Source organism: Cervus canadensis, chromosome X (assembly GCF_019320065.1).
Source record: "Cervus canadensis isolate Bull #8, Minnesota chromosome X, ASM1932006v1, whole genome shotgun sequence".
Taxonomy (NCBI): domain Eukaryota; kingdom Metazoa; phylum Chordata; class Mammalia; order Artiodactyla; family Cervidae; genus Cervus; species Cervus canadensis.
Genome location: NC_057419.1, coordinates 75,496,694 through 75,509,723, shown reverse-complemented (window position 1 = coordinate 75,509,723; position 13,030 = coordinate 75,496,694). Strand labels below are relative to the sequence as shown.

Below are 13,030 nucleotides of genomic sequence, written 5' to 3'. Positions count from 1 at the left end.
TTTATAAAAGTCTAAACATATTAATACTTGGCTATGACAATGGCCAAACATGAATAATAAATATCTACCTTAAATTCAAGGTATAATGGTTTTTTCCATAGTCAAAGTATATAAGAACACACATATGTGCAAACTTGAGAAGCTGAAGTTTATCAAAATACCTATATAACTGGCTAATATAAATAACACAAGTGAAGACTACAAAGGCCCTAATAAATAATAAGGTAGAGCTAAAACAATTCACATCATGATAAGCCTAACCTGGCATCCTCTAGTGAAACATAAACCTCTCTTGCTTTATTCCCCTTCTATCCTCTTCTCATGACTTCTCGCAGTTCTGGACATCACCATGTTTTCTCCGGTTCCCTTAGGACAGTATTTTTAAAGGTTCCCAGATGATCCAGTGCACAACCAAGGTTGAGGGACTGCTTAGGAACTTGTTGTACAGGCAAAGTTTAAACAGTGAGTCAGCAATAGATACTGCAGACTCCCATAACCTTCCAAGTTAATAAGAAGAAAGGCACTGGAGGTGTCATGTTGCTTAATGTAATTAGGGCCAACCATGAAAAACCTGTTTCAGCTTTACCACACACAAACCCAGTTTGTCTGAGTAAAGAAGAGGTCTACTTTTGTTCTAGAGCAGGTCTCGAAGTCCTATAATAATAATATACAGCCATAAAAGAAACAAGACATTGTGGCAAGATGAATGAAAGTGCTAAGTCGCTTCAGTTCTGTCTGACTCTGTGCAGTCCTATGGATCATAGTCCACCAGGCTCCCCTGTCCACTAGCTTCTCCAGGCAAGAATCCTAGAGTGGGTTGCCATGCCCTTCTCCAGGGGACTTTCCCAACCCAGGGACCGAACCCAGATCTCTTATGTCTCCAGCATCGGCAGGCGGGTTCTTTACCACTAGAGCCACCTGGGAAGCCCATGAATGAGAGTATCGGTAAAAAGTAACGTGTTTCACACCTTATTTGCATAAAGTTAACTACAAAGAAGATGGAAGTCAGAATTAAAGTAGTTAATGACGTTACCTTCTCTCTCATTTGGCTTCCCAAATCAGTAAAATGTAACAGAGATTCTCATTCCCTTTGCTCTGAAGTTCAAATTAATTCATATTTGGAGCAAAATAGATGAAAGCCCAAAGCCAGAGCAGGGCAGAGTAATTTCACATTGACTTTTTTTTTTTTTGGCTGTGCTGGTCTTGGTTGCAGCATGTGGGATCTTCATTGCAGCATGCAGGCTTTTGGTTGCAGTATGAGGGATCTAATTCCCTGACCCATGCCCCCTGCACTGGGGAGCATGGAGCCTTAACCACTGGACCACCAGGGAAGTCCCTCACATTTACTTATGTAAAAGAGTTGCAGGCACAGCATCCATCCAATATATTGTAAATTCCTTAAGTTCAGGATCATTATTAGACCTCAGTAGGCAGTAAATATCAGTTGAATAATAAGATAGATTTGCTTTTTAAAAAAGAATAAACTATTTTTGAGATATATTAATTTTTGTGAAATGGCCTTAACAGAAAAGTACATCTATTAAGTAAGTCTTAAGAGGGTGACCAAATTGATGCATATCAAAAAAGGAATGAATTATTCCTTACTTATTGTTTAGCTGAAATCATACTACTAATTTGTTTCTCTCCTAGCAAGTAAGGGCTTTTTATGCTCTGTGATGAAAGAATGAATTTATATTCTCATAAATGCTATTACTGCGCTTCCCACATGGATCAGTAGTAAAGAATCCACCTGTCAATGCAGAAGGCCCAGGAAACGAAAGTTCAATCCCTGAGTCAGGAAGATCCCCTGGAGGATAAAATGGTAACTCACTCCAGTATTCTTGTATGGGAAATCCCATGGAGCCTGTCTGGCTACAGTCCATGTGGTCGCAAGGAGTTGGACATGACTGAGCACCTGCACACGCATGCACAAATGCTATTATTTATTCAAGTATCTACACGGACACTTGAATCTTTCTGATTCTAGTTTAAAAGATAACACATTTCATACCATTCATTAATAACTTTTTATAAGAGTCTGAAATTTAAGAAACAAAACTTATGCCAAATGTCTTTTTATTTATAACCATTAATAAATATGCATTCATTGCTGGCAGAGACCTCAGCACTTGATAATAAAACTTTTCAAAGCATTTTGAAAATACAAATACTATCCTAGCCAAAGGTAGTTCAGACATTAGAGGCATTAGTTACAGAGAAGTGGTCTCTACTTGCCTACCTGAAAACCTTCACTATTACAAAGCTGAAAGCATCTAACTACAATGGAAGTCTATTAGGATAAAAAGCATCAGTGAGCTATATCCTACTCTGCAGACTTGCACTCACTTGAAAATGTTTACCTAACCATTAATCTAAACATAGACATGTATATTTTTCATTTTACTGTCTGTTTTTAAGATCTTCATTTGGGACACATTCACTCTTAACCTTTTCCAGGGGAAAAGTACCCATTATACCAAGGAAACTAGGTCCACAAGATTAAGTGAATATTAAAAAAATCAGCTATTAAAATGGTTATTCTATACTCTTCTGTTAAGTCTACTGCATAAATATACTAGAACATTTATGACTATATACTCTATATTTTATATAAGAGCCTTATCCTCAATATCCTATATTTCTATTCTATAAAAATATTAAAATGTCCTAGAAAAGCTATTTTTTTATGTCTAAGTTATATCCCTTATACCTGACAACCATACAATAACCCCTTCTTGGATCATGCATGCATCTCAATCTTCTATGAATACAGTTAAAATGTAGATTAAAGCACATCCTCTGGATACATACATAATTTCTTACAGGGCAAATCTTATCATAAAAACCCTATAAAGCAGGTGTTATGTTTCTTCCTCAACATTAGCATCTTAAAGGAAGATTAAATAAATTTTAACATGGGGGTTTCTCATTATTAGAAAGTTACTTTCCCACTTTCTACAGTTTTATTTTCATCACTAGAAATATTATTTTTTGAATAGCTATATTAAATACAGACTTAATATTTAAATATAAGAAATATGTTTATATTTTTATAGAAATATAAAAAATATTAAAATATTTTATATCTGATGTGAAATATTTTCCAGAAGAGCTAGTAGTATTTAGTGTACAAAATATAAAAATATGCACATGAGGTAAGAATTCATTCTCAAATTATTTTATTCTTCCTCTGACTTGAAAAATTCTATTTTTCAAATCTGAGGATATCTGTGTACTTGGATTTATGTTAAACATATGATAGTTCATGAATGAGCATTGTTTGTAATATTTAAGAATAATTATTGACTTTTATGAACAAAACTTATAAAGAATCTATATAATCAAAGCCATGCCTGATTCATTTTTTAATCAATCATACTTTTACTGCTGTGGGAACTGTTACCATCAAAGCTTCCATCCCCATTATCAGAACTGACAAGACTGCTGGAGCTTGCCAAATGTTAAACATGCACCCTTTGACTTCCTCAGCATCATCTTTCTGGACTCTACTCTTTAAGATCTACATATGAATGTCATCTGCCAAGAAAAACCTCACTGTTTATAAAAATCCCTGTAAAGCTGTTTACTTCACGAATTAGAAGATCTTACAGACAATCAGGGATGGCATTGCCTATGTTATGTATAATGCTAAACAATATAAATCACCTCATGTTCAGCACAAACCAAAATATCTGAAAACCAATCCTGACTTTGTGAATGATGGGTCTTGAAAAAATTATTTAAGTACTTTGATTCTCAGTGTCCTCATTTAGAATATTTAATATGTTGAAGGTAGAGTTACCTCTACTCTCTGGCCAGTTCTAAAATGGTATGATTCTGAAACCACTATAAAACCCAACAGAATAGAACAATGTGATTATTATATTCAGGTTGGTTGCAGATGCTAGTTATTAGTCTATTTATATTGGGCATTATCAGAATTCAATGATTTAGAGCTTTATAGTTGGGAAAGGGCTTCCCTGGTGGCTCAGACAGTAAAGAAGCTGCCTGCAATGCAGGAGACTTGGGTTATATACCTGGGTTGGGAAGATCCCCTTGAGGAGGAAATGGCAACCCACTCCAGTATTCCTGCCTGCAGAATTCCATGGACAGAGGAGCCTAGCGGGCTACAGTACATGGGGTCGCAGGTTCACGACTGAGTGACTAACACAAAGGGCAAGATCACTTGGCCTTTACTACCTAACATAAAGCTGACACATAAGACATCAAATACAGTCAACAAAAGGAAAAGAATTAAAGGCAAATATTGAAGTTTTAAAGAATACCTCAGGTGCTACAAAGTTTGCAGTGTAGCATGGAGTTAAGAGAAGTCCATTTTCTCCTCGAAGTTGTTTTGCAAACCCAAAATCACAGATCCTAATGGAGTCTGCATTGGCTGATTCATCCATGTATAAAATATTACTAGGTTTAAGATCACGATGAACAACCTTGAGCATTAAAAAAAAAAAGGATGACATTTCTATAGCTAACTACCTATTATAAGTTAATATATTTCCAGGAAAAGGAACTGTTTCAATCATGAAATTTTGAAAATGACACTTTCTCCAACCTTGATAGCCTTGACAACCTGAAGTATATAGGTGAATTATCCCTATCAGATAGATGTGCCAGTTTTTATCAGGCCACCAGTTTTTTTTAGTCATTTCCAATCTCAAAGCTGAATTCTCAATTCCACTTGTAGACATAATGAACTAAGACCCTATTCAAACCTCCTCACTATGGTAACCAAATATGAAAACTGAGTTAAAAGAAGAAAAAAAAAAACTACTTTGAAGATATTGGAGAATGAGCAAAAGGAGATAAGATTCTGGTGGGGAGTACATACTTGGCTGAAGGAGGGAGTTGCATGAGTAGGTTCCCATATATGTGGCTTTTAGCAGAAAGCTAAGTACAGTTCCTATGGCACTCAGTGGTAGTGAAGGGATGCAGAAAAGCCCACTATCTTTCTGGCCTGGAGCACCAGAAAAGAAATACTGAGAAACTGTGAATGCTGAGTGGAGGAATACAGTAAGGAAAAGAGCCAAAATGGACTCTTGAATCAAAAATGTGTGAAGGGAGCTCAAATGACAAAAGATATAAACAGAAACCACAGCTGCTGCTGAAAAAGCAGAGCTTTCAGTGCAAACCTTAAGAAAATTACCCACTGAAAACAAAAGAAAACTAAAATAATCATTAGAGAAAAAAATAACACAATATAACAAATCTCCACAAGTTAATATTCAAGTGTGCAGTACAGAATCCAAAATTTTCTGATATATGAAGAACACTCTCCTAAGAAAAAAGGACACAGTTTCAAGAAAAAAGAACATCTATTCCAACTCCAAGATAAACCATGTTAGGCTTAACAGCAAGTGTCTTAAAGTGGCTATTATTATATGTGATATGATAGATATGCTAGCTAATGCTATGATGGTAATCATATTGTAGTATATACATGTCTTAAATCAACATGTATACCTTAAACTTACACAATGTTATATGTCAGTTATAGCTCAAAATGTACTGTTCAAAATTGAGAAGACTAAATACTAAAGAAATTTAAAAAATAAAGTCGCTATTAAAACTATCTTCAATAAAGTAAAACAAAACATGCTTTTAATGCATGAAAAGTGAGCAGAAAAATAGAAACAATAAGAACTAAATAAAATGCTAGACATACATAAATAAAATATTCTGAAATTCTTTATGTGGTGATTTTTCTACTGATACTATCCACTTCATTTAATTTAATCCTATATTTAATCAGCTATTTTTTTCCATTTATTTTTATTGGTTGGAGGCTAATTACTTTACAATATTGTAGTGGTTTTTGCCACACATTGACATGAATCAGCCATGGATTTACATGTATTCCCCATCCCGATCCCCCTCCCACCTCCCTCCCCACTTCATCCCTCTGGGTCTTCCCAGTGCACCAGCCCTGAGCACTTGTCTCATGCATCCAACCTGGGCTGGTGATCTGTTTCACGCTTGATAATATACATGTTTCGATGCTGTTCTCTCAAAACATCCCACCCTCGCCTTCTCCCACAGAATAATCAGCTATTTACTACATTAAAAACTCTTTCGAGACAAGGATCAAGACTTAAACTCAGAGTTGAATCTGAAACACCTTTTGCATTGTCTGGCATGTAGAAATGCTCAATAAATGTCTGTCATTAATTTATTTAATTGATGCATTAATTTATTTCTAAAATAAAAGATGCTTATCATTTTCTTCTCAAAAATTATGGTCATCCTTTATTTTAGAGAATGTTGATAAAGACAATCAAATAATTAAATTATTATAGAACTACTGCTTTAGTATTATACAATTTATATTTCAAAGTGTTGAAAATGTACTCTATAAAACCATAGTGAAAAATGAATACTGGCCCATGTAGAATTTTCACTAAGCCAATTCTGAGTTGCTCATATTTTTTAGTTTATACTTAAGTGGGTATGCGTCCACTACTACAACGGATTCAAACTTAAAATTTTAAATTCTTTGTGACTTTGTTTCCTTGGGTAGCTATATATATAATAGAAGTGACCTTTTTTAGTAATCCAATCAATTTGTTCTATGAAGATATAGGAAACAAAGTAACAGACCTGCCCTTCCAATAGAAATTTTAATGTATTAATACTTCAAGTGTTTAGAATCAAAATTTCTTACTGTATTGGGGGAGGGGTTGCTAACAATCAAAATAAACAGTTCTGCCAGAACTTTATCTGCTAGCCATAGTATAATTTGATAGTTTGTCTGTGTTTCACTTTCAAGTCTGATGAGGCTTAGTAAATTAAAAGTCAAGGTTAGATATTTATATAATTCAAACCACTTTAAAAATAATATGCTATTAAATTGGTGCTAACAGGTAGAGAGAACAAAATTTATAATAAGGTATTACCTAATTTCCTAAACTTATAACCTTCACTACATAATGAATTTTATTAGGCTATTCCATATAAAAATATGTGATAGAAAAAGTAATTCATTTTAGGTATCATCTTCTATATATAATTTTGTGAAGATATAAGTCCCAGAATTAAAAGGAAGAATATAACTACAACTTACTCCTTGACAATGAAGATAGTCAACTGTCTTAGTTATTATAAACAGTACATCACTAGCTTCCCGTTCTGAAAAACATTTTTGTTTGAGAATACGGTCAAGTAGCTCTCCTCCTTTCATCAAATCCGTAACAAGGTAAACATATCTACCATCATCATAAACCTAAAAAAGGAACATATTTTTAAAATGTTATTGTTTATAATTCTGAAAAGTTTTCAATTATATTTACTTTGATTTTCAAATGAACCTCTAGTGTAAAAAATACACTATTCCTTTAGTATTAATATAGTACAGACTCTACTGAAAATTAAACTGGCTAAACAGACTCAACACCATTCTGTGAGACCATGTGAAACATATAATTTTATTAACTTTTGAAGATATCTGTTATACTTCATCAAGGTGTATAAGTGGAAAAATAGAACTCTGTGACTCTCAAATAGCACCTATGACATTTCTGACTGTATTATAGCCACTTTCCTTCCTTAATAATAGTAAGCTTCCTTCTGGCAGTAAATATGTTGTTTTTTAACATCCTCCTCACATTCTACTATCTGACCTGGCAACTTAAATACTTGTTGAATTCAAATGTTGTATCAAGGAGAAAAAATAAATATGTATACCCTTTTACTCAAGGCATGTCATATCTACATCTACACATATAAACACATACATGTAGACATATATCTATCTATATACACACATAACATATATTTATATATGTATAAAGTACTATTTAAGGATTACAAATCAAAATGTATATCATATTATCTGAAACAAACTGATCAAGGAGATGGTTTGTCAGCATTCAGTAACATCTATTAATATTAGTTCATTTTAGAAAATCTACAGAATAATAATATTTCACCCAAGTAACAATCCACAGTGCTACAGCCAACTGCTGTACAATCAAGGAAATAAAATCTCCTAGAATTTGGCAGATTCTGAATCTCTTCTATCTTGTATATTTGAAGTACTAGAGAATAATAAATGTTGCTGGTGATGTCATCAACTAGTTAACCAGCTAGAATATATTTAAGTAATCAGGACAATCTCATTTGCCAACCATCATGGTTCCTTTCTGATATTATACAAGGAGGGTAAGAGTGCAGAATCACAGGGATGAAAGAACTGAAGTGGCAAATTTGAGTCTTAATATTTTATGGCATGAAAGTAAAGATACCATGGATACGGAAAGTTCAATAGGAAAACAAAGTGCCAAGTCATAACTTCATTAGCTTAGCAGATACATAAATTTTTAAATACCTACATCCTTTAAAGTGATAATGTTGGGGTGCTGTCCATAGCGCATTAAAATTTCAATTTCTTCTGAAGGATCTCTCTTAATTTTGTCAATGATCTAAGAAACAAGAAAAATCACAGAGGAAAATTATTTTCTTTGTCTAAAAATGAATGACATGATTTCAATTTGGTTGTATTTTCAAGCAAATAATAAAACTCAAGAGTGATGCTTACCTCACATTATTTTAATATTTAAAACGTTCCTATAACTGAAACTTAATAAAAAAACAACATAGTACTTTCCTCAACATTATATTCCATCTAACTGAAAATATACAAACTGATAATTTGATCCAAATAGGACAGTAATTGTCACAATTTCTCAATCTTAGAATACTATGTTACAATAAAATTATTCAAAAGCAAGACATTCAAAAAACATATTGCTTCTCCAAAATAATATCTTTTTTTACTGAACAAACCAAAGTCTTGGTAAGAAATTCAAAATAAAAATATTAAGTCAAGAGTTTTACTTCATCATTTTATCTTTGCTTTCTCCATTTGTTCCACTGAAAAATTGTCAGTCTGCAATTTAACTTACACATATTAAAACAAACAAAAAAAATGTTAGCCTCAGAGACAATACCTTCACTGCAAATTCCATGTTGGTAGTGGTGTGTATGCACCGCTTGCAAACAGAATAGGAGCCAATACCAATATCCTCTTTCAATTCATACACTTCACCAAACTGTGCAGCATTTCCATTTATCTGTTTTTGTTAAAAAGTAAAATACAAAACAGCAATATGGTTTCACATTTTTTGTCTTTTCTCCTAAGTATATGCTCATTTTAAATCTTTAAAAAATCAAGAATAAGTCTAGAGAAATTTTATCAGTATTTATAAATGGCTTACACAGATTCTAGGTGATCTGAGCATACAGATTCTGAAGGTTTTCTAGATTGCCAAAGCCAATATGATAAATCAACTAGCTAATGTATCACCCATTACATTTTCTTGCCAAAGACATCACATAAATACATAATTAAAAGTTACTACTGTCTGCTTTTTTCCCAGAACATGGAAAGATCTTTAATCCATCATACATAGATAAATGAAGAAGTTAAAAATCACTGTAAATCAATCAGCAATAACGGGAAGAAATAATTATCCCTAGTCTGAATAATCTACGTGAAATTTACCTGAACAATTGGTAACACATTTGCACTGGTGATAGGAGTGATTTTATATTCTTCTGCAATAGAAGTTGCAACAAAGCTGAATCCTTTGAAGAGTTGATGAGCATTAGCACTGGCTGGCAAACCAGGAGAATCTAATGTCCAAATAATTAAATTTAATTAGAATTAACAGTTTTATGATATGAAATGCCAACATTTCTTTGAGTATAAAAGAAATCATTAAATGTTACCATCAGACATACTATATTATGTATTTGATTTACTGTATATTATCTGTTTCCCAATCAATGGACATGAGTTTGAGAAAGCTCCAGAAGATGGTGAAAGACAGGGAAGCCTGGCCTGCTGCAATCCATGGGGTCGCAGAGTCAGACATGACTGAGAGACTGAACAACAGTAATACTAGTATGCAAGCTCCATGTAGATTACGATTTTTGTCTATTCAGTTCACTTCTGCATCACCACTGCTTAGTATTTACACAGTAGGTATTCAATATTTGTTGAATGAATGTATGAAACAGATGTCAATAAAAGTAAACCACATTAACTTCTGAATCATAAGAGTTAGAGAGATATATCTCATATCTTACTTCCTACTCACATTCTCTAATGCATTATCATGTCAAAAACATTTTTAAAAAAGAAAATGTTCACCCTTTGCTCTAGTCCCTGCTTCCCTAATGAACATTTACCATATAAAGCCACTACTTGAAAGGTATCCAAGCAATGCTAAATAGGATCTACACTTCTACACAGGGAAAACCACCCTTTGAAAACTTATAATTCTTTCAGTTTTTAATCTAACAAGCTAGTTTATTTTTTAACCATCTAAATGAATAAAAGCCCTGATTTTACACATGAACATGCATTACCTTTAGGTGTTTTTGCAGTAAATTCAGGATCAAAACAAAAAGCATCATCTGGTTTTCCAGAAGCAGGTTTGAAGGGCGGCTGGACTTCTCTTTTATATAATTTCTAGAAGAAATGGGAGAATGATATGAAAACTAATTAACACTTGAAAAACTATTAAAGCAGAATATGATATTCACAGTCCTTAACAGAAGACTCACAATTTCTTAAATGAAATTTCAACAAGCTTCAGATACCTATTAACCAAATTCTAAATTCTACCCTGTTAACCAAATTTTGTATACCATCTAAATTTGAGAGATCATATACAGAATCAAATGAGACCAAGCAACACAGCAGCAATGCCATAGGTTCTATCCACAAGTAACAATGCTGTCCAGTTTTAGATTTCAAAAACTGACTTGGGTTCTCACTGGTAAAATAACCACAAAGAATATCACAATGTTACCATGCAGAAATAACTAATGACATTCTAGGATTTCAAAATTAATAATTACTCTATCCCTAAGAAGTATTCATTATACCTAAAGTAATTTGCTTTCACATAAAAATATGCATGTAAAAAGAATTCAAAATTTAAACTTCTCTAACAATCTAACTTGATGAAAGTGAAAGAACAGAGTGAAAAAGTTGGCTTAGCCAACTTTAAATTAGCCTCCAACTAATAAAAATAAATGAAAAAAAAAAAGCTCAACATTTGGAAAACTAAGATCATGGCATCTGGTCCCATCACTTCATGGCAAAGAGATGGGGAAACAGTGGAAGCAGTGTCAGACTTTATTTTTTTGGGCTCCAAAATCACTGCAGATGGTGATTGCAGCCATGAAATTAAGATGCTTACTCTTTGGAAGGAAAGTTATGACCAACCTAGACAGCCTATTGAAAAGCAGAGACATTACTTTGCCAACAAAGGTCCATCTAGTCAAGGCTAAGGTTTTTCCAGTGGTCATGTATGGATGTGAGAGTTGGACTGTGAAGAAAGCTGAGCACCGAAAAATCGATGCTTTTGAACTGTGGTGTTGGAGAGGACTCTTGAGAGTCCCTTGGACTGCAAGGAGATCCAACCAGTCCATCCTAAAGGAGATCAGTCCTGGGTGTTCATTGTGAGGACTGAAGCTGAAGCTGAAACTCCAATACTTTGGCCACCTCATACAAAGAGTTGACTCATTGGAAAAGACCCTGATGCTGGGAGGGATTGGGGGCAGGAGGAGAAGGGGACGGCAGAGGATGACATGGCTGACGGCATCACCTACTCGATGGACATGAGTTTGAGTAAACTCCGGGAGTTGATGATGGACAGGGAGTGCTGTGATTCACGGGGTTGCAAAGAGTCAGACACGACTGAGCGACTGAACTGAACTGAACAATCTAACTTCCTAAAACTTATGTTTTTGAAAGACATATAAAATAGCTTACAGTATATGCAAGTCTACTTTTTTATGGAAGCATAGTTTTGCAAAAACTCACAGTCCCACAGCAAGGGAAAATAAATAGAAGACTACTGTAAACTAACTTTCATTTAGAGGCCACATATGACAAACCTAAGGCAAACATCATGCTAAATGATGAAAAACTGAAAGCATTTCCTCTAAGATAAGGAATAAGACAAGGATGCCCACTCTCACCACTTTTATTCAATGTAGTTTTGAAGTCCTAGCTAAGGTAATCAGAGAAGGAAAATTAAGGAATCCAAATTGGAAAAGAAAAAGTACAATTGTCACTGTTTGCAGATGATATGAACTAATACACAGAAAATCTTAAACAGGCCACCATAAAACTACTTGAGCTAATCAATGAATTTAGTAAAGCTGCATGATACAAAATTAATGCACAGAAATCTCCTGCCATACACTAACAACAAAAGATCAGAAAGAGAAATTAAGGAAACAATACTATCTACCATTGAAACAAAAATAACAAAATACCTAGGAATAAACATACCTAATGAGAAAAAAAAAAAAACCTGTACTCAGAGAACTATAAGATGCTGATGAACAAATCAAAAATGATGCAAAAAGATGGAGATAATACATCATGTTCTTGGATTGGAGAAATCAATATTGTGAAAATAAATATACTACCCAAAGTAATCTACAGATTCAATACAATCCCTATCAAATTGCCAAGGGCATTTTTCACAGAATTAGAACAAAATATTTTATAATATGTATGAAAACAAATAAATACCAAGTATTGATTATATTCTTTGCAGCCAAGATGGAGAAGCTCTATACAGTCAGCAAAAACAAGACGGGGAGCTGACTGTGGCCCAGGTCATGAATTTCTTTTCTTTTTTTTTTTTTCATTTATTTTTATTAGTTGGAGGCTAATTACTTTACAATATTGTAGTGGTTTTTGTCATACATCGACATGAATCAGCCATGGATTTACATGTATTCCCCATCCCGATCCCCGCTCCCACCTCCCTCTCTACCCGATTCCTCTGTGTCTTCCCAGTGTATCAGGCCCAAGCACTTGTCTCATGCATCCAGCCTGGGCTGGTGATCTGTTTCACCCTAGATAATATACATGTTTCGATGCTGTTCTCTCTAAACATCCCACCCTCGCCTTCTCCCACAGAGTCCCGAAGTCTGTTCTGTATATCTGTGTCTCTTTTTCTGTTTTGCACATAGCGTTATCGTTACCATC

General features: G+C 34.0%; 1 protein-coding gene across 8 annotated transcripts in view; it reads right to left on the bottom strand.

Annotated features, from left to right (window-relative positions):
• RPS6KA6 (ribosomal protein S6 kinase A6) overlaps nucleotides 1–13,030 on the bottom strand; it is a 249,824-nt gene that overhangs the window by 51,573 nt on the left and 185,221 nt on the right. For all 8 annotated transcript variants that reach the window (XM_043459430.1, XM_043459424.1, XM_043459425.1 and 5 more), the window contains 6 exons: nucleotides 10,384–10,486; nucleotides 9,515–9,645; nucleotides 8,961–9,083; nucleotides 8,343–8,432; nucleotides 7,076–7,234; nucleotides 4,287–4,448 (listed from right to left, as the gene is read on the bottom strand). In XM_043459430.1, coding sequence (XP_043315365.1) covers nucleotides 4,287–4,448; nucleotides 7,076–7,234; nucleotides 8,343–8,432; nucleotides 8,961–9,083; nucleotides 9,515–9,645; nucleotides 10,384–10,486 — 768 coding nt within the window. The remainder of the gene's footprint in view (nucleotides 1–4,286; nucleotides 4,449–7,075; nucleotides 7,235–8,342; nucleotides 8,433–8,960; nucleotides 9,084–9,514; nucleotides 9,646–10,383; nucleotides 10,487–13,030) is intronic.